General features: G+C 32.2%; 6 protein-coding genes and 1 pseudogene across 8 annotated transcripts in view; 4 read left to right on the forward strand and 3 right to left on the reverse strand.

Annotated features, from left to right (window-relative positions):
- The first annotated feature begins 4176 nt into the window (after window positions 1-4176).
- On the forward strand, window positions 4177-4937 carry LOC104755539 (thionin-like protein 2). The gene is made up of 2 exons (XM_010477937.3): window positions 4177-4580; window positions 4707-4937. Exons 1-2 carry the CDS (start codon window positions 4250-4252, stop codon window positions 4769-4771), a joined length of 396 nt encoding a protein of 131 aa, XP_010476239.1. The 5' UTR covers window positions 4177-4249; the 3' UTR covers window positions 4772-4937.
- Window positions 4938-5747: 810 nt separating this feature from the next.
- Window positions 5748-6470, forward strand: LOC104759190 (thionin-like protein 2). Its single transcript, XM_010482147.3, has 2 exons — window positions 5748-6133; window positions 6258-6470. Exons 1-2 carry the CDS (start codon window positions 5803-5805, stop codon window positions 6317-6319), a joined length of 393 nt encoding a protein of 130 aa, XP_010480449.3. The 5' UTR covers window positions 5748-5802; the 3' UTR covers window positions 6320-6470.
- A 605-nt stretch (window positions 6471-7075) lies between these two features.
- LOC104755540 (serine/threonine-protein kinase PEPKR2) lies at window positions 7076-10240 on the reverse strand. 3 transcript variants are annotated; one of them, XR_015587533.1, is made up of 4 exons: window positions 9862-10197; window positions 8735-9560; window positions 7887-8469; window positions 7076-7720 (listed from the first exon to the last, which is right to left on the reverse strand). XR_015587533.1 is itself a non-coding variant. In XM_010477938.3 (4 exons), exons 2-4 carry the CDS (start codon window positions 9492-9494, stop codon window positions 7359-7361), a joined length of 1419 nt encoding a protein of 472 aa, XP_010476240.1. In that variant the 5' UTR covers window positions 9495-9560; window positions 9862-10240; the 3' UTR covers window positions 7076-7358. The 3 variants fall into 3 exon arrangements, 1 of the variants encoding a protein (XP_010476240.1); XR_015587532.1 differs by having other exon boundaries at window positions 7887-8472; window positions 9862-10181; XM_010477938.3 differs by having other exon boundaries at window positions 7887-8183; window positions 9862-10240.
- Window positions 10241-11502: 1262 nt separating this feature from the next.
- Window positions 11503-12589, reverse strand: LOC104759191 (uncharacterized). Its single transcript, XM_087494368.1, has one exon. It carries the CDS (start codon window positions 12573-12575, stop codon window positions 11631-11633), a length of 945 nt encoding a protein of 314 aa, XP_087350494.1. The 5' UTR covers window positions 12576-12589; the 3' UTR covers window positions 11503-11630.
- Window positions 12577-13440, reverse strand: LOC147923345 (putative pentatricopeptide repeat-containing protein At1g12700, mitochondrial pseudogene; annotated as a pseudogene).
- A 3382-nt stretch (window positions 13441-16822) lies between these two features.
- LOC104759192 (mitochondrial import receptor subunit TOM40-1-like) lies at window positions 16823-18966 on the forward strand. The gene is made up of 10 exons (XM_010482149.1): window positions 16823-16940; window positions 17419-17497; window positions 17581-17635; window positions 17739-17837; window positions 17920-17967; window positions 18045-18110; window positions 18273-18395; window positions 18469-18537; window positions 18633-18716; window positions 18817-18966. The coding sequence occupies exons 1-10, from the start codon at window positions 16823-16825 to the stop codon at window positions 18964-18966; spliced, it is 891 nt and encodes a 296-aa protein (XP_010480451.1).
- Window positions 18967-19826: 860 nt separating this feature from the next.
- Window positions 19827-22258, forward strand: part of LOC104759193 (mitochondrial import receptor subunit TOM40-1-like) — a 58348-nt gene continuing 55916 nt past the window's right edge. The window contains exons 1-5 of the mRNA XM_087495253.1: window positions 19827-19935; window positions 21586-21658; window positions 21766-21820; window positions 21933-22028; window positions 22120-22167. Coding sequence (XP_087351379.1) covers window positions 19827-19935; window positions 21586-21658; window positions 21766-21820; window positions 21933-22028; window positions 22120-22167 — 381 coding nt within the window. The remainder of the gene's footprint in view (window positions 19936-21585; window positions 21659-21765; window positions 21821-21932; window positions 22029-22119; window positions 22168-22258) is intronic.

A 22258-nucleotide genomic window follows, 5' to 3' on the forward strand; every position in this document is an offset into this window, starting at 1 on the left:
GTGTTTTTTTCTTTTTGCAAGTCATACATATTATTGATTTCGTTAATTAATTTAATAGATCGATAAGTACTCTAAGTGAACCAAACACAACTTTTTTTTTTTTTGTGCAAGCAAGGATTTCTTTAATTGATGCTAAACCGGATATGGTACAAGAAGTTGGAGGGTCTGCTTTGCCAAAGCATCTCGATTACAATTCCTAGAGACATAAGAAAACCTAATTTGTTGGAAGGACGATGACAAGATCAGGATATCAAATATGATCCCATGGAGTTTGGCTTCAATTAATTGTTTGCAATCTGAAGCTACTGAGAGTTTCGATAGACCGAGGGTTTTTGCGTCTTGGATCGCTTGGAGGACCGCAATCGCTTCCACTATAAGGGCTGACTTGACGAACCGAACACAACTATTCACTATTCAGCTGTAATATTTGATCTGAATATTATCTACGACCATTTTTTGTTTATTTAAATGTTAAGTCTTTATCCATGAACATGTACTACGACATCGTCAAACTGTGGTCTAAACCTCACAATAGATCCCAATAAGTATACAGTTTTAAACATTCAATAACTACTCACAAACTGTGTATATACTACGGTAATGCACCTATGCATGATTAACTTATGGGGAGGTAACTGTATGCGAAATGTCAGAAAATATTTCTACACAATTTATAATCTAAAACTAGATGATTATGTCACATAATTTATACGTACAAAAAGGTTTAATAAAAAAATTCGTCAAAAAATATACATAATTTTTTCAGAGCATGCATAGTTTATGTAATGTTATTTTCTACTAGTTTTATCGTTAGGCCACCAACAAAGATATCTTATTATATAAAGTTTGATGTCAAAATTACTAATTAACGAGATCATGACACGTATCAAATATATTAATTAGATGTTGACAGATGTCAAAAATTTTATTTTGTTGTAAACGTAATAGGACAGCTAGTTATATTTACAGAATTTTACATGTTTATATTTTAAAAATATATTTTTCTAAATCAAAAAGAAAAACTAACAAAATCAATATATTTTTCATTGTATGCTAATTATTTTATACATGTGTTTCCAATAAAATTTGACATGTGTAATCAAAAACAAATTAATAAAGCATGTATATTAATTAATAAATAATGAATAACAAAGTTAGAAAGAATACCATATCGTGACACGTGTCAAATATATTAATTAGATATTGACACATGTCAAAAAAATTATTTTGTTGTAAACGTAGTAGGACAGCTAATTATATTTACAGAATTTTACATGTTTATATTTTAAAAATATATTTTTCTAAATCAAAAAGGAAAACTAACAAAATCAATATATTTTTTATTGTATGCTAATTATTTTATACATGTGTTTCCAATAAAATTTGACATGTGTAATCAAAAACAAATTAATAAAGCATGTATATTAATCAATAAAATAATGAATAACAAAGTTAGAAAGAATACCATACGTTATTTAACATAACTTAAGTCAGATCTAAATTGTATTAATCATTGTAATATAAATTTTTATTGTAAGTATGCACACAAAACCTTGAAAGAGTAATGAACTTAAAAAGAAATTTTTTTAAAAAAAGAAAATTTTTTAATACATGATGTGTATTAGTATAGTTTTAAATATTTTATTTTAAAGATTTTACTGCATGTAGTAATATGAGAAGCCTAAAAAAAATGAGTTTGTAGGAATAAATTTTTGGTTAATTGATGAAAATTGACAAAAGTATTACTTATGAAATTATAACATATAAAAGAATAATATTTAGGATATTTTTGGATTTTCAAAATTTTTGTGGATGGTAACTGATTTTTTACTGATTATTTTTATCATTAAAGTTAAATACTAACCAATATACATATAATCTCATATGATGCTCATGTTATTTTTTTAATTAAAATTTTAACTCTAATCTATGAAAAAGTGAATTATGGTTTTACGATGAAATATATAGTTAAATGTGATTACTAAACTGAATGTCCAATGATAGAATTTATTCCAGATTTAAAAATTTTCAAATATTAATATGTATCATTTAAAAAAAATCATTTAAGAATATTAGTAATATTTTTTATGTTTGATTGTATAATCTCAACACATGTATTTTTGTAATGCATATGTTAAAACATAAGATATAGATTATAATTTATATGAATGAATCTTCAGTTATTTGATGAGAATGTCTCTAATATCTGTATATCTGTTTTTATTTTATTAATTTCACTCATTTAAAATTGATTATGACATGAGATAAAATTAGTACTTATGAGATAACAACATAACAAATAAATCTTAAATAATATTGATTCAGTTTTTTTGCGAATTATATCTTTTAATTTTTATTTATATTTTCAATTCTTACTAAGATATAAGTTTGATATGATGTATTAATTGCGTTTGATATAAAATATTTAGTTCTATGCATAAGATGAAATGTATAATTAAACTTAAATTATGGTTAATTATGATGATATCCTACTATATTAATTGAGAAGTACAAATATGAAACTAACCTTAAAATGTGTAAAAATTACGTTCAATTACCATTAGACTAAATTAATTAAGCTTAATTAACTAATTTAAATAAATAAAATTAAATAAAAAATAAAAAATACTCACATATCAAATATTAAAAAATCTAAAAAATTATCTAAAAAAATATTTTCTCTCTCTAATAAATAATGGACGAAATTACTAATTATTTTTTTTCTAAATATATAAACCAATAAGAATTTTAAAAACTAAGATTTTATATCCAAATATACAATACAATTATTTTTAATAACTAAATTCGAAGATTTTGTTAAGATTTCAAATTATTATTCTCCTATCATCTTTATTTTATTTTATTTACAAATTGTTTAGAACTTTCATATAATACTTATAATTAATAAAATGCATATTTTTCTGCATATGTTGTGATTTGAATTTTTTAAAACGAAGATATATTACTCAATGTATGAAAATGTGTGTTTTAATTTCCACATTGGCGGGTTGGTAAAACTAAATTTATATAGATGATAAATTAATAATTTTTATTTACTCACAATTATAATATTAAAATTACTATTTTATATTTCACAAAATATGATGCAAATACAACAAATAAACAATATAAAACTGTAATAATATGTCAAAAATAAAATACTATAATATTCTAAAATAATTAGTATTCAAATAAACTAATAGATTTACATAACAATTAAAAATAAATATTATCTCAAACAAAATAATTTTTTAAAAAAACAATAATTTTTATTATTATATTATAATTTTTTTTAAAATGTTGATCCGTGCTTTAAGCACGGGATATATCCTAGTAGATATTTAAATGGCACTTCTTGTCCTATAAGAGTTTTTGGGTAAAAACACAAAGATTAATAACAGTAAATATTATGTCATTTATAAAATTTCAACCAATAGAAAAATATACTGCATAGTTCAAATAGTTATAAATTGTTATATTAATAAAAATTATACATAGAAATTTGAGAAATTGTTATAAAATAGAGCAAAAAGGTCTTAAAACTCTTATATAATAGAACTGAGGGAGTATTAAAATAAAATATGAATGGTTCATATTCAATATTAAAATGTTATAAGATAAAATTTTAAAACATGTATACTACTATTTAATTATTCTCAATATTTTTTTTTTACCCGCGTTATAACGTGGGCCTTATCTAGTAAAATATAATCAAACATGTGTGACTAACGGAAAAGATTTTTATTACACATGATTATATGTAGTTTTTGCTGTCAATATATTTAAATAGAGCTCGGCCCTGACAATTTAGAGGCACATATAACTCTCTTTGTTCTCGTGAAATTTAGAATAGTCTTTGTTCTCGTGAAATTTGGCTGTTTATTTAGAAAATAAGAAGATATTGTTTATTTGGTTTCAAATAAAACAATTGTGGATCATTACCAAAATAAAAAATAAAATAAAATTGTTTCTCTATTTGTTCTCGGCTCACAGCTGTACAGATTCATGTAAGTTTCATGTTAATGCATACTTTTATGCGATTAACGGAACAATATAAATATCATCTTCAAATGAGAAATGAATTGTAAAAAATATATATTACCCATTATAACTAAGTAAAGCAAATCAAGAGTCCATCTATATAAACAAACAATAACAACACAGATTACCACCACCACATTCACAAGTAACACACAATTTCCTCATCAACTTTTATAATACCATTCTCTATATACTAGAAAAAAAAAAGATGGAGAGCCAAAGTATGGTGATGTTTGTGACAATGATGATAGTGATGGTAATGGGAAACCTTCTGATTGAGGCAGAAGCTGAAGCTCCACCTCCACCTTCTCCTTTCAAAACTTGTTACCGTGGTTGTGTTGTGGGTTGTCTCTACCAGAAGACGTTTCCAAGTTTCTTGGGGTGTCCATTAACGTGTGTGGGGACCTGTATTTTCCCCCAAATGCCTTCTCCTCCTTCACAGATGGTTTCAACAAACGAAATCGATCATACTGATTACTACTGCAAACTCGGTTGTGCTGCTCATCACTGTGTTTCCCTTTCTTCCATCCAAAATCCTAGTAAGTTTTTTCTTCTTTTGTTGTATTATCGTAAGATTATGGGTTTTTTTTTCTTTTTGTTTATTGACATTTTATCAACATAAGATTTATTATTGTTTGGTTTGTTGTTGTTTGTGGCATGAGCAGATGTAGAAAAAGTTGCGGACTGTGTGGATTCATGCTCAGACAAGTGCTCCACCAAGAACTTATAATCCTAGTTATTTTTTTTTTAATTGTAATAAAGTAACGATCTAAAAAATGATATGAACCGTTTAAGTTTGTTGTTTGTATCAATCACGATGAATATTTATGTCACATTAATGCATACAAATCGGTTATGATTATAAAAAATAAAAAATAAAACTCTAGTTTCGTACTGCTCTCTGCTACGTTTTAATGAAAATACGTTAATCAATATACAAATATACAATATACATTATATACTATACGTGTTAACAGAATTAATCTTAAAAAATTTCCATCTTGTCTCATACAATCCATGAGTCGATAATGACTCTGTACAAGACAACACTGACCTCTTCGTCGTTGTCTACCTCCAGTATTCTAAGAAACCTTATAGCAGTTTCAGTAAGACCACTCTTGCAGAATCCGCTGACAATTGTAGATTTAGTAACTGAATTTGGTTGACAACCCTCTTCAATCATTATTTCCAGTAGAACGTCCACTTGAGGACATATTATTGTCAAACAGACCACTAAAGGCAGTGTTATATGCCACTTGACTCTTGTGCTTTGACTTAATACACATTGTCTTGAGTGTGCGGTCTGTGTAATAGAGTATCCATGGATGTCCTGAAACAAAAGTTGGAATATTAAGTCAGTTCACCCTCACAACTAATGGATTCCAGAATAAAATCAAGATTAAAGTATCAAACATAGACGAACAAAAGATCCAGCAACACCAAACATTAAATGGATTTGATTTTGATCAATTAGTTGTACAGAATCATGGATTAAAGTATGTATCTGCATTAAAAAGGCTGAAAATTTTACGTTAATGCATATTTTTATGCCATTAACGGAACAATATAAATATCATCTTCAAATGAGAAATGAATTGAAAAAAAATATATGTTACCCATTATAACTAAGTAAAGCAAATCAAGAGTCCATCTATATAAACAAACAATAACAACACAGATTACCACCACCACATTCACAAGTAACACACAACTTCCTCATCAACTTTAATAATACATTCTCTATATACTAGAAAAAAAAAGATGGAGAGCCAAAGAATGGTGATGTTTGTGACAATGATGATAGTGATGGTAATGGGAGACCTTCTGATTGAGGCAGAAGCTCAAGCTCCACCTCCACCTTCTCCTTTCAAAACTTGTTACGGTGGTTGTGTTGTGGGTTGTCTCTACAAGAAGACGTTTCCAAAAAATTTGTGGTGTCCATTAACGTGTGTGGGAACCTGTCTTTTTCCTCAAATGTCTTCTCCTCCTTCACAGATGGTTTCAACAAACGAAATCGATCATACTGATTACTACTGCAAACTCGGTTGTGCCGCTCATCACTGTGTTTCCCTTTCTTCTATCCAAAATCCGAGTAAGTTTTTTCATTTTGTGTTGTGTTATAGTAAGATTTTGGGTATATATTTTTTTTTTAATTGACATTTTATCAACATCAGATTTATTATTGTTTGGTTTGTTGTTGTTTGTGGCATGAGCAGATGTAGAAAAAGTTGCGGACTGTGTGGATTCATGCTCGGACAAGTGCTCCACTAAGAACTAAATAATCCTAGTTTTTTTAACGATCTAAAAAATGATATGAACCGTTTAAGTTTGTTGTTTGTATCAATCACCACGAATATTTATGTCACATTAATGCAAGCAAATCGGTTTTGATTATATATATTAATAAATAAATAAACTCTTTCTTCCTACTGCTCTCTGTTTCTTTTGTGGGCAGAGCCTAAGTTTATAATTAAAATACGTTAAATCAGAAAACAATATACATATAGGGCACAACAACAAGAACAAAAACAGCAACAAGTTTTTCTCCCTCAAAACATTCACTTTCTCCAGCTCTCCCTCTTCAGTGCATGATCATCATCTTGATCATCCCTATCCCAATTTCCACAAGACTGTATGGATGTGCATCCCTCCTCAATGTCTTAAGTAAGGATGGAATCGCCTGCAACGTGCCTATGCTCATCTGCTTCATGATACTTCAATGCGTTAAAGATTTAGACTTTTTGTTTGTTATTGACTTCTCTGTCAAATTCAATTCATTGCTCACTCCCAATTGCTACAAGGGTTTGTTCGACTCATATGAAACATCTTACATGGATATGTTGGATGTGCTTTCACCAGGCGTTCACACTTTTAACACAATGGTTTATGCGTATTCTAGGCATGGGTGGTGGTATCACTTGAGTCCTCAGACATATTTCATGCTTAATCAGAGGAAGTCTCGATGCGCCTGAGGATTATTATTATTTTCCTAAATTTTAACGATTTGGTATTGTACGTAAAAGTATAGACATGCTTTTTGCTTCCAAAATTTATGAAAGTCGAACCAACACCTGATAACTCCGATCCAAAATTGGATCAATCATTTGTTTATCATATTCTATTTACATGATCTGTACATAGTCATAGTCAGAGAGATGTAGAAGAGGAAAAAACACAGAATCAATATCAAATCCAACTATTAGGGAGCTATTATGACATAAGAGTCACTAAGATCGTGGAGAAACCGTAGCTTGTTGTGGCTTGTGGTTTGGACAATGCCCATGTGCATGTGGGGCTATAAGTCTGAAGCTTGTCTGTCAGAAAGCTCGACAGAGTGTATTAGTCGTGGTCAAGTTAGAAGAGTGTTGCTGCTCAATGGGGTTATTGGTGGGACTACAGACTCTGCTTCTCTTTGGTTCTGAGATCCTTACGTTGGAGATTGCAACAACAAGCACATCGACCACACCGCTCTCATCTTCTTCCTCCTCTGTGTTGGAGAATGAATCAGTTGGTGAATCAGATGTTGTCTCCTTTTCTCTGTTAGTTCTGTTTACGTCAGTTTTCTTTGTGGGACTGCGATTCTTAACGCACTGAGGAGATCCTGCTTGACTCTTGTGCTTTGACTTAATACACATTGTCTTGAGTGTCCGGTCTGTGTAAAAGAGTATCCATGGATGCCCTGAAACAAAATTGGAATATTAAGTCAGTTTACCCTCACTACTAACACATTCCAGAATAAAATCAAGGTTCAAGTATCAAACATAGACGAACAAAATATCCAGCAACACTGAATCATTAAATGGGCATCTACAATTAAAGAAGCTGGAATAGGTTAAAAGGCTTACTTAGTACTTCATCCGCTGTGATTCTGGCAGATTCTTCCCTTGTTAGCATTCTCGCCAAGAGATCACGGGCAGGTTTGGATACAGACTCCCACACTCCCGAGTTGAAATCAAGCTTCACGTTTTTTATTGCTTCGAAAATGGCATCCAATGAGTCTCCCTTAAAAGGGAGTACACCAGACAAGAGAGCATATAAGAGGACACCTGCACTCCAAATGTCGACCTTCTCTGAATAATTTTCAGAAAGAACTTCAGGTGCAACATAAGCAGGACTTCCTGCCAATCCTGACAGTGTTTGACCTGTACAAACCAATGAACAAACATGTAAGCAAAAATTTGACAGCTCAATTAAGCTACAGAGAAAAGGTCAAACTCTTATCACAAGTACACTATGTCAAACGCTAAGCCATAGAGAAGAGAAGATGAACCATAACTTGCCAGTAATAACGACATAACGAATACTTTACTCAAAGTGATAGTAAAGCATGTACAGCTGCTATCAACCTTTGTCATAGACGACTAGATCTCATCATCTAGTGTACAGTCAAGAAAAGTAGACTCATTACCCAGACAATTGCAACTTAACCTACTAGAGAAAAAGACAAACACAGGACAGTTAAATTTCATACTGACATATCAGATTTTGGGGATCATTAGATTTTTTACAACCAGTACTGTTAGACACTGATTTCATGCGAAATTTATAGCTTAACAGTATCAAGCCGCTATGTCCCATAAACAATGAAGTCATTGCACTTGACAAATTTGTAAAAGTCACTACAATGTATAGAAGCATTTAAAATTGCATACACAAATTACTAGGGAAACAGTAACGTCTGAATATAATTTACCTTTAGCAATTCTCATGGCGAGGCCGAAATCAGCCAGCTGTATCTTCCCTGCAGCAGTTAGGAGAATATTCTCTGGTTTAATATCTCTGTGCACAACTCCCATCTCGTGGCAATAACTGATGACTAGCATGAGGTCTTTGAATATATTAGCTGCTCGCTGCTCAGAATACCTGCCCACCTTAACCATCTGATCAATCAAACGTCCCCCTGAACAAAGCTCCATCACAAGATGAAAACAATCCGACTCTTCATAAACAGCATGCAATGTGACAACACGAGGATGACCAGATAAATGTTGCATAATCTCAACTTCCCGGTGAACAGTCTCCTCCCCTTTCTTCAGAGTCTTACAAGCAAACTCGGTCCCATTCTTCCTAGACTTACAAATCCTGACTGACCCGAATTTGCCTTTCCCAATATTCCGACCAAAGACATAATCATCGTCAATTTTATTCTTCCTACCAGTCTGAGTGGAAACATCAATGCACCCAATCTTCCTCTTCAAACCTCTTCCTGACGAAACCAAAGACGACGCACCACAAGGAGGTGCAGTAGCAACACCAGCAATTCGTCTCTTAAAAGAACCAACAGACTCCACAGCTTCATCATCATTCTCCTTGCAACGCTTCTTGAGTCTAGCGTAACCCTCTAATGAGAAATGCGACCTAAAGTTGGATGATCGTGAAGCAGTTGAACATAACAGATCCTCTGGTAAATTCTCCCAACCCTCAGTTTCACTACCTTTCCGCTTCTTCCTCATCCCACAGATATAACGAGTATCAAAAAAATCACTTACATAAGAAAAAAAATAACAGGTCTCCTCCTCCTGCAAAATCAGAAACAAACGAATCAGTTCCATCAAAACCAACAACTACAACGCCACAAATCAACACAAATGTATACATTTACAAAAGTTCACCCTACAAAGCAACAAAAGAACAAAAAAAACGCAACTTTAATGACTCAGAAGCTCCCCAAGAGATTTTAGCGCGAAACCCATTACACGGATAAAAGAAGAAGAAGAAGAATGCTAGATCGAAACAGCAAAACCCAAAACTCAATTCCTTTAATCAAAGGTATTTACAGAAATAGGATCGAGCTCAGCTAATTAGGGTAAGATAACGAACCTCGACGAAGCCGATCAGAAAAGAGACACCCACAGATGGAGAACCTAAATGAAGCGAATCCGATTGCGAAATTACCGCCGTTCAATTGAATTAGAGAGGAATATACTAAGCTTCACACAGAATCCATATAAGATTGTTATAACAGCTTAGCCAAGATCGAAGCGGAGAAACCCTAGAGCAATCTCGATGAAGCCGCGATATTTGGGGAAACAAAACAAAAAGAAAAAAGCTAAATCCCAAATCATGCAGATCTTCGTTTAGAGATATATATATATATATATATATATATATATATAACCAACATACAATTAGAGAGAGATAGAGAGAGAGAGAGAGAGAGAGAGATTGTGTGATATACAACAGTGTTATATAATCTCCCTTAACCGGTACAATGTCGGTCGTGTTATATAACCGGTTTATCTTTTAACCTTCTTCTCCTTCTCGATTTTGACCTGTCTAATGTTATTTCACAATTATTTCAGTTTGTTTGTTACTCTTGTTTTGATATGTTGTAGCGTTCAAATATCGCATATTTCAATACGAGCAGCGTTCAAATATCGCATATTTTTATCAAAAATTTATAAGTAAAAAAATTTATAAGTCCTATCAACTAAGCATCATAATGTATGTTTTTTTATATAAAAAGAGGATAATAATATTAATCTTTGTACCGATACAATCGATATTATGACTCTAACATAAAGGCTCCCACGATGACGAGGACGATAGATGCAGTTACACCTGCAGTTAATCCAAAGAAAAATATTCACCCTTGATCTTGCCAGTCCTTGCAGCATATTGGTCTTGTTGTACGATCATCTCTTGAATTTTTGCTGTAAGATTTTGAACTCCTAACTCCAATTCTGTAATAGACTTTCTTATCTCAACGTTCTCATTGATTCGAACTGCATCATCTTTGGGTAAAGAAGCCATGAATCCTGTCTTCAATTATAAGCTTTAAAACTTAGTTTTCAAAAACTGCTGAAACAAAATAAATCTAATTCAAGCGTATTTGTAAAGCGTTGAGGAAGAAAAGTAAACCCTAATAAATTTATGGACTAATAAAATTTGATCTTGGTGAACAAGCCTATATTGATTGAGAAGATACGTAAGAGAAACTTGAATTCATTTTGAAAAAAAAAAACTAAAGGAAATTTGGATTTATTTCTAGAAAATAACTTGAATATTAACAAAAACAAAATGTTAATCTTTAAAAATATACATATTAATGTCTAGACATATAACGTGTAAATATATATATATATTTTAATGACTAGAGATTGAAAAATAATAAAACATCTTATCATAGAAAGTTTGGGTTTCTCAATAAGACATACAATATAATTAATTCTATAATTTTAAGTTACCAGTTCTCCAAGAAAGAAAGGATAAAAGGAAGTTATATTAATTCATATAGAGGCGGCAATGGGACACGGAGCTTAGATTAAACCGGCTCAATCAAATCTATACCGGAATTGGTTTAGCTGAGTTTTAAAGACAAGTCAAATACTCCTCGTTAGAGAGAAATGTTACTCTTGTGAATTTTATTTTTCTTGTATCTTATTTGCAAGTGCTCAGAGCGCTGTTTAGTGTTTTGAGAGTTGTTTAAACAAGGTACATTGCAAATCTTACTCTTCTGGATTTTTTTCAAATATTTTCAATGCTTTTTTTACTTCTCCATTGTCACACAAACCATCCAGCAAAATTTTGTAAGTCACAATATTAGGAGGAACACCACGAGAAACCATCTAAGGAAAAACACCAAACCATTAAGAAAGCATATCTAGAAAGCTTTTCTCCAATTCACCACTCGTTAACATATCAATAACCATCTTAACAGTGGAAGTATCTGCTGCGAACCCACAACTCTTCATTTCTTCAATAAGTCTAGCTGATGCACTTAAGTCACCATCTCGGAGATGTGCCCGGATCAGTGTGTTGTATGTACAATCATCTGGCGCATTCCCATCTTCCTCCATTTTTCTAAGCAAGATGTTTGCTTCAGACAGTGACCCTTTCTTACATAATCCTGAAATCATCACGGTGTATGTCCTAACATTAGGCTTCAATCCTTTACAAGGTAGGCTACAGAATAAATGCCATGCATCTTCCACTTTTCCACCCTTCCACATCCCCTCAATGATGATTGTATACATAACAATATCAAGATCCATCTTACTCTTTTGCAAATCCTTAAAAATTTCCAACGCCTGTTTAAGCTTCCCATTGTCACACAAACCATCAAGCAAAATACCATATGTCATAACATCAGGACGAACACCGCGTGAAACCATTTCTTGGAAAAGTTCCTCTGCGATCTTTAGTTTCCCGGATTGACAAAACGCTTGGACAAGAATGCTATAGGTAACTGTATTGGCAACCAAGCCTCTCTTAGAAATCTTGCGGAAGAGTTTCATACCATCTTCAACCCTTTTCACCTTACAATATCCTTTTATGAGACTTGTAAAAGTCACGATATCAGGACTGCAATTATTCCGAACCATAAGATCCAACATATCCTTAGCCTCGCTAAGGCGGCTCTGCATGCAAAACCCATCCACCAAGGAGTTATAAGTAATAGTATTAGGAGATATGCCTCTCGTGATCATCTCCTCGTACAATTCGTTAGCCTCCTGAAGCTTCCCTTCTTTGACAAAAACATCAATCAACACATTGAAAGTGATGACATCTGGAGTAATCTTCCTACTCAACATATCCTTCAGCAACTGTGTACCTTCTTTCCATACCAGCTTTACAAAGACCTCCAACAAGAGAATTATACGTAACAACACTAGATCTGATACCTATCCGTTCCATTTCATTGAAAAGGTTAATCGCAGCTTCCATGGAACCATCTCTACAAAGACTATCAATGATTGTACTATAAGTAAACACATCAGCCTTAACATTTCTTTCTCCCATCTTTCTAAGCAAATCCAAGGCCAAAGAAGTATCTCCTGATTTACATATCCCATTCACAATTGAATTATAAGTAACCACATCGGGTTGACATCCGTTTTCCACCATCTTATCAACTAAACCCACAGCTTCAGACACTTTACCCTCGAGACAGAGTCCATTAACCAGAGTGTTAAACGTGGTTGTGTCAGGCACATACCCAAGCTTCATAACTTTTCCCAAAACAGAATAAGCGAAACAAGATTTACAACACCGGCAAAAGCAATTGATCATAATGTTGAAAGTGTAGATGTTATGTGCAATCCCATTCAGTTCCATCTGCTTGCAGAAATCTAAAACGAGATTGAATTGTTTTGTTCTTGCAACGGCGCTAAACAACCTACTGAAGTCAACAAGAGTAGGACGAGGACGAGACCGAAGCATTTCTTGAAACAGATCAACAGCATCAGCTTCCTTAATATCAACAATCCCATTCCTCAATCTCTCTCTAAAACAGACTTTACCATTGCTAACATCAGAAAAGTCTCGGTCGAAGCTAGACAAGAAGAACCCAGAAAGGCTACAGAGCAAATCAGTTCTAAGAGTACCTGTCTCCAAGAGATGAGGCTGGACCAATCTCAAAGCTTTCAAATTTAAAGCAATCGATCTCCTTATCATCATCGTTTCTTCAGCTGAGTTTGTTCGTGTTTTTGCTCTGTAAACCTCCACGGGAAAAGGGCCATTTCATACATTTCGCAAAAAATTATGGAATTTCAACACTCTGGAGATTCGAACTCATGACCTCATGTGTGTTTAGCATAAGACGTAACCAGTTAATCCAACAACAATTTTCAACAATATAATACAAATTAATCCTCATAAACCTAACGTAACATCCATCGAAATCGAATTTTTTTTAGGAAATTAACACTCTCATGGGTCGAACCCGCGATTTCTTACGTGTTTAGCATATGACTTAACCAGTTGATCCCACAACAATACTCAATTATATGATACAATTTTATCTTCATAAGCCTAAAAGAAATCTAAGTCTCAATTAAATGAAATATTTTTATTTATATTTATAAATTAAATATAACTGAGAATATAAAGATAAATTTGTATAACTGATAAATTTATAAATTTATAATTTATAACTGAGAATTAAATATAAATTTATAAATTAAATATAACTGAGAATAAATTTATATTTAAATTAAATAAAATTAATTAATATTCAGCCAAATTTGCTTCATAAGGTTTAAGGTTTATAAATATTTCTTTTAATTTATAAATATAAATTAATTTAATTTAAATATAAATATATTTTCAATTATATTTAATTTATAAATTTATATTTAATTCTCAGTTATAAATTTATAATTTATAATTTAAATATAAATTTATCAGTTATACAAATTTATGTTTATATTCTCAGTTATATTTAATTTATAAATATAAATAAAATTATTTCATTTAATTGGGACTTAGATCTATTTAAGGTTTATAAAGATAAATTTGTATCATATAACCGAGTAATGTTGTGGGATCAATTGGTTATGTCCTATGCTATTAAAATCTGAGATCGCGGGTTCGACACACGAGAGTGTGAATTTCCAAAAAAAATTTCGATTTCGATGGATGTTATGTTAGGTTTATGAGGATTAATTTGTATCATATTGTCGAGAATTGTTGTTGGATCAATTGGTTACGTCCTATGCAATGTTTTCACGCCCGGCCCGGACCGGCCGGTCTGACCGGTTAACCTGCGACCCGGAGACTTCACCGGTTCGGAAATAGTACTAATAACCGGTAGTAATAAAACCGGCAAAACCCAGAAAAAAACCGCTATTAACCCGTGACCCGGTGAATCGGTTGACCCGGCCGGTTAGTGGTTCAAAAAAATTCAGTTGATTTTTGGAAAAAAATATAAAGTTTCACAGTTTCAATTATTTTAAAACCTTTTATTCCTTTAGAGTTTCGATGGCACACCTCTCATCTTCAACTTATTTGTCATCTCTGATCTCTCATACTTTGCGTAAGAAACCGTTGGTTGTTCTATATTAATCTTTCTCTATTATTCTGAAAATTCATCTTTATTTGTGATTATCATGTGTTTAATTGATTTAGAATATTAGACTATTAGTATAATCTTTTTCAGATCTGTGTTTTATATTTCTATGTTGTGAATTTAACAGGAAATGGTAAGAGAGGAAGTGGAAAACTATGAAGAAAAAGCAGCTGCAAACCGTTCAGTCCGAAGAAAAAGTGATATTGCTTGGCCGTATGTCATTCAATCAAAAGACCCAAAGTGATAATATGATGAAACACCATCTTGATGGCGTGAAAGGGGATACATATGTGTGTTCGAAGATTTCTGCAGATGTGCGATTGACCCGTGGTCGAACCCGGTTGACCCGGTGACCCGGTGACCCGAGAGGTAGTCCGGTTCGTCATCCGGGTCGGATTTTAAAACATTGGTCCTATGCAAAACACATGTGAGGTCATGAGTTCAAATCTCTGGAGTGTCAAATTTCTACAGCTTTTTGCGAGAAAAACGTATCAAAACGACGTCGTTTTGCAGTTTCTATAACGGTTGACTTAATTTCGTTAACGTGGACTGTGCAATTGGCTCGATTTTGTGAGTACATGTATGAAATTTGAAATGTTTTATGGTAAATGTTTAAATTGGCACTTCTTGTTTGTACAGGTAGCAATTCGCACTTTTGGAGTGTGTACGGGTATGAAATGGCCCTTTTCCCACCTCCACGGAGACGAACGAGCGAGCTTTGGGAGAAGAAAGAAAACCCGGTTCAATAATCCTTTATCAATAACCGGTTTAATTTCACACGGTATAAATCAAATACCGGAAGTGCTCTGGTTTTTTTTTTTTACTATGTTTTGACTTTTGAGTCCCCTCTTCTGTCACTTCTCTAACAACTAATTAATTTTGATAATTAATACTCGATAAATTAATAATTTTTATAAATTAATAAATTTCTCCAATTTCAAGTTGGGACTAATGTAATTTTGGACACTATTCAATAATATAATAAAATAATAATTTTTGTGAAACTCCTTTGTAAATATATGGTCCCATCAATAATATAAATTAATAGTTATATAAAGGTATCTAAATATATGTATATATCTACACATTTATTTTTATTAGATTTTATTTTAAATATTTTTACTATATAAAAATCTTTGAGTGCTATCTTCAAAACATGATAATTGTTATTTTCATTGTAATTGTTTTTATAAAAATATTAGTTATAAAGATTAAATTTTATTTGTAATATTTTTTACCAAATTAGGAAAGTCTCTCTATAAATTAATAATTATTAATTTATCGATAAATTAAAACTTCTATTAATTAATAAAATTTCATGGTCTCGACTTTATTAATTTATAGAGGTTTTACTGTACCTCCAAAATCAAAAATGTTATTCCCTCTGTTTCACCAAAAAGTGTCTAGCCTGATTTTTTTGTTTCAAAATAAGTGTCATTTTAGATTTTCAATGTAAAATTAAGCTTAAATTTCCAACTTTAACCTCATATTTATTAAAGAATATCAAGAGTCAATTTCAATTTTAAAGATAATATTTTAATATGTTTTCTTAATTTGTGTGCAAAGTGTCAAAATGACACTTATTATGAAACAGATGAAGTATTAAGTAAATAAGATCTGACTTTGTAAGCTTTGTAAGAAATTAATCATTCTTAACGTAACTAAACAAAATAAGTTGTAAATACCATATCATTAGTTAATTTTCATTACATTAATTAATTGCCCTCTCGTGTTAACGACATGTATGTTTCGATTACACATATATTAACGTCATGGATATTTTCTTTCCTTCTATAAGATATTTTACGTTTCTTTTTTGGAAATTTAACTTTTCTATGCGCTTTTTAGTGTATATTTAAAATTTATCATGTATATAGAGTACATTTCCTTTTCTCTGTTTGGTCTTGCTTTGCAAGCAAAAAGCTCAAACAAACTTGAAGAAAATCTTCCTTTTAGTTCTTCCTTTTAGTTCTTCCTTTGCAAGCAACGAGAATGGAGTTGATGGCGGATCTCTTCCCATCGTCTACGACGGAACAAGCCGATGAGAAAACTGATCACTCGAGCCGCATTTGTCCTATAGTATATGACATTGTCGATAAAGAAGCTGACGGTTAAGTCTCATAAATAGCTTTTAACGATCGATATTTTTTTTGCTCTGTTCCTTGTAATAACATTCTCTTTCTTTAGCTTTCCACTGTACATAACTTATTCAATTCCCGGATATGTCAATCTAGTGGTATCTTGATCAGTGAGTTGGAAAACGAAAAATTGATGGAGATATAGATATCCGATGAGAGTCTGGCCTCATGAGTGCATTGTATTGTCGTGTTAGAGATTTAATTAGCTGTCTTGTGTTGTTTGTATTGGCCAAGTTCGAGCACTTTAGGCTATACTGTTTTGTTTCTAATTGTTTTCCATGAATCGTTTCAAGGTGGTCTAACGAGATTTACTAATACAGTTGAAACTATCTAGTAGTATGATTTAAATGGGTTCAGTTAATGCGGATTTGATTCAAAGTCTGTCTGTCTTGGTAGTCAAAAGTCATTTTGTCAACTTGTTGTAACCAGTTCTTTTTTATTTCGGTGCAGTTTCTTTAAACCCAAATTATTTCGATGGTTTTAATTGGAACTACTCCCCAGCCTTTTCTTATAAAAACTTTGATATCAGGTGAGATTTTGTTTGTGTTTTACAGTCAGATTTGCAAACAATTATTTTCCATTTCTTTTGGTGTTTATTCTTGTGTCAAACAGTTCATCGATGGGGCCAGAACATTATGCTTTTGATGCTTCCTACAATTTCCAAGAGGTTTTATTTGGGTCGTGTTATTGGATTATTTAATTAACATTACCTTTTTTATTTTATTTTTTCTTTCTTTGTGGAAATCAAAAGATAAAATGTATTGTTGCAGGTCGTCTTGTTTAAAGGAATTGTTACTCATGATAGACTAACTGCGAGTGTGATAGCCCCTATCATGAGCAAGCAGTTGTTTATGATTTCATTGTTTGATGTAAGTGTTGCAACTTGCAACTAAGGATAATGTGATTATTCGATCGTGTATCTTCTCTTGACATTCTTACATTCTTTTCCAGCTGAGAGAGGCACGTTTGTACGACACACTACTCGGCTTTGATTACGTGGTGAGGAACTTATCTCTATTTGAATCTTTGTGATAAATGTTTGATGAATAATTTCTTTTTAACTCACATTTCTGTAGACTCCAAACAATAGAGCTCAAGTTCATCTCTGGGGCACGGGTCTAATTCGAGCAACATATATCAAGGTAAATTTGCTACTCTCAGTTTGTGTTCTAAGCTTTTTAATACTTCAATAACAATTAGCTCACATATACAAAAGAAAAGAAAAAAAAATAAGACTGTTTGCATCATATGTTACTAATTTTACTGCAAAAATTGTTTTTTTTTTTTTATAAATTGTTGTACAGCGTGTGACACCCCGTCTATATTTGGCTGGTCGTGTCTCATCTTCGGGTGGTCATTTCTTCTGGACCAGGGAGCCTCAAGAGACGTCTGTAGGCTATGCTGCAAGATACGAGACCGATAAGATGGTAATGCTTGATTGATAGAAATTATATGGACCATTTCTTATATAATTGAGAACTTAATTTTCTTTATGAACAGGTCGCCTCTGCTAAAGCTGAAAGCAGTGGTGATGTACTTATGACCTACGTTCATAAGATTTCAAAGAAGGTAATGAGACATTCTCATTTAATTATATCTTTAAGCTAGCTCGATGAGATAATAAGAATCATGACACACAAATGTATCTTTTTGCTCATAATCAGGTTTCACTCGCCACTGATTTTGTGTACAACTGCTTTTCAAGAGATGTTAAAGCTAGTGTTGGCTATGACTACAATTCTAGACTGGTAATCTTGCTATATTTTTTAGATTTGAAGGGAATTGAAAACAATGTCTTTCATAAATCCGTTTTAATAATTCTAATATTATGAGTTTTTTTTGTTTCAGTCTCGTGTCCAGGGAAAGATTGATTCTGACGGTGTTGTATCTGCACATCTTCAAAGACAATTAAATGAGGGACTCAGGTGTATTCTATCTGCAACTTTGGATCTTAAGAACATGGCTCACAGGCTTGGTTTGCGCTTAACATATGGTTAAGAACTGCGGAAAAGATGTATAAGTGATATGAACGCACGTGTAAATGACTGGAGAAAAGAATTAACTACTTTAAATTATTGAATTCACAAGTTACTGAAAATTTTATGTATGTGAGACTTTTGAGAAGATACATATGAATATGAATGTTATTCTTCTTGACCTCGTATGATTAGTTTGCATTTATTAGAGATTCATGATGAAGTTGCTAAAATTGGCGATTTTGAGAGATTTTTTCTTTTTTTTAGAAAACCCCTTTCAAGAATCTAAAAACAAAACGTGGAATCATTATTCATTCATTCATTATTCAATACTCTCTTTCTACTCTGTTGGTGCAAGACATGCTTCTAACTTTCATCTCTTCTTTGCTCAATGATGCATCAACAATAAGCTGCAATTAACAAACAGTCCAAAAAAAGACTGAAACATGCAAAATTACACCTTTGAATTAATCATGCAAGATTACACCTTTCTCATTAACCTCTTGTACTTTGTTTCCAGCTCGAGAGAAGGTTGATAAACTTTACCTCTACCAAACAAGTGATTGGGACTAGAAAAAATATGATGCAAACATGACTGTGATGCAAACTAAAGTTGTAACAGATTATTTAGTTTCATAACCAGTACGTACACATATCATTTACAACTAATATACAGTAGGATATTTTATTTTCTTCTTACATATTTGACGTTTTTTTTTTTTTTGGACATTTACCTTTTCTATGCGCTTTTTAGTATAATTTCTCTTCGTACATTTCCTTTTCTCTCTTTGGTAAAAGTCTTGCTTTGCAAGCAAAAGCTTAAACAAACTTGAAGAAAACCCTTTAGTTATTCGTTTCTACCTCGGGACAATAACGGCGGCGATGGCGGATCACTTACCACCGCCTACGACCGAACAAGCCGATGAGAAAGTTGATAACTCGAACCTCACTCATCCTGATGGATATGAAGATGACCATATGGAAGCTTTCAGTTAAGTATCATAAATAACTTTGCCGATCGAGATTTTTTAAAATTTTCCTTCTAACAAAATTCTAATTCTTTAACTTTCCACTGTACATAACTTGTTGAATTCCCGGGATATCTCATCAATCTATGGGTTTCTTGATCACTGTGTGTTGGAGATATCCGATGAGAGTCTGGCTTCATACATGAGTGCATTGTATTGCGTGTTAGAGATAGAGATGTTGTCGTGGGTTTAAAAACCCAACCCAGCCCAAACCCGAAAAAAACCTGCCCAGAAAAAACCCAAATTTGAAAACCCAAATGGGTTTTAGCTTCTAGTGGATAAACCCGAATGGATTTTTAGTTTTGTGGGTAAACCCGTGGGTACCCGAATTATTTATCTTATGTGATGTATTTTGCATTTTATATTATATATAATTTTATCTTTAACTTTTTGATACCAAATGTGATTTATATTATGTATTTTGTGTATTTTACTATATCTGTAACAATTTTCAAAAATTTATAATTTTATATAATTTAAATAAAGAATATCAAATATATTAAAGAGTTTTGTTTTAAATAGATAAAACAAAATTTATTATTATATATTAGATAAAACTAAAGTTTTGTTCATAATTTGCTTATTTCATATTAAATTAAATAAATATTTAAAAATGAGAATTTGCGTTTTTAGTAGAAAAACGACATTTTGCAGTTTTGGCAGAAAAATATGACTTTTCAGTTTTGGCGGAAAAACATAATTTTACGGTTTTGGTGGGAAAACGAGATTTTGCAGTTTTGGCGGGAAAACGAGATTTTACGATTTTGTCGAGAAAACGAGATTTTGCGGTTTTGGCGGGAAAACGAGATTTTGCGGTTTTAGCGAGAAAACGAGATTTTGCGGTTTTGGCGGGAAAATGAGATTTTGCGGTTTTGGCGGGAAAATAAGATTTTACGATTTTGGCGGGAAAAAGAGATTTTGTGGTTTTGGAGGTAAAACGAGATTTTGCGAGTTTGGCGGGAAAACGTGATTTTGCGGTTTGACGGGAAAATATAATTTTGCTGTTTTGGCGGGAAAACGTAATTTTGCGGTTTTGGCAGAAAAACGAGTTTTCGTGTTTTGTGTTTTTGGTAGGAAAATGTGATTTTGCAGGTTTAGTGTAGGTGATTAGACTTGACAAAAAAAAAGTATAGGTGATTAGAAAGAAAAAAAAAACCCAATGGGTACCCATAACTGATAGGGTAAACCCGTGTAAGACTTTATAGTTTTGGGTACCTGCCCATTTTTAACCCATTTAATTTCTTAGAGAAAAAACAGGTCCCAAAACCCAGTTTTAAGCATGGGTTTCGGGTACCCACTGGGTTTTTACCCACTTTTAACATCCCTAGTTAGAGATTTAATTAGCTGTCTAGTGTTGTTTTGTATTGGCCAAGTTCGAGCACTTTAGGCTATATATGCTGTTTCGTTTCTAATTGTTTTCCACGAATCGTTTCAAGGCGGTCTTACAAGATTTACATATAGTAGTAGAAACTATCTAGTAGTATAATTTAAATTGTTCAATTTGATCCGGAATTTGATTCAAAGTCTGCCTTACTTCTTGGTAGTCAACAAACGTCATTTTGTCAAACTTGTTGTAACCAGTTTTTTTGTTTTTTTTTTTTATTCCTGTGCAGATTTACCTTGTTATTTCAAGGGTTTTTATTTGAAATACTCCGCAGCCTTTTTTGATAAAAAGTTGAATATCAGGTGAGATTAGTTATGTTTATGTTTTACAGTCATATTTGCTAACAATTATTTTCCATATCTTTTGGTGTTTGTTTCTCGTTAAGCCTATTTATTCTTGTGTCAAACAGTTCATGGATGGGTCCAGAACATTACATGTTTGATGCTTCCTACTTTGGCCCAAAGGTTTTTATTTGAAATTAAAGAAAACAGAAAAACGTGTTATTGGATTATTTTAATAAAGAAATAACTTTTTCTTTCTTTGTGGGAAATCAAAAGATAAAATGTATTGTTGCAGTTGGCGTTTGTTGGAAATGTTACTACTAGTGGTAGCCTAAGTGCGGGTGTCAAAGCCTTTATAACTGATAAGTTGATTGTGAAGGCAAAGACTGAGGTAATTAAGTGTTGCAAACTAGAGAAAATGTGATTATTCTATGGTGTATCTCTCCTCTTAACAAAATGTGTTTTCTTACATTCTATTCCAGCTGGAAAATGCACGTTTGTCCATGTCACTAGTCAAATTTGAATACCAGGTGAGGAATTTATCTCTATATCTGAAGATTTGTTGTCTTTGTGGAGAACATTTGATGAATAATTTTTTTTGTTTGGCACACATTTCTGTAG

This window comes from Camelina sativa, chromosome 17 (assembly GCF_030686135.1).
Source record: "Camelina sativa cultivar CO46 ecotype springtype chromosome 17, ASM3068613v1".
NCBI lineage: Eukaryota > Viridiplantae > Streptophyta > Magnoliopsida > Brassicales > Brassicaceae > Camelina > Camelina sativa.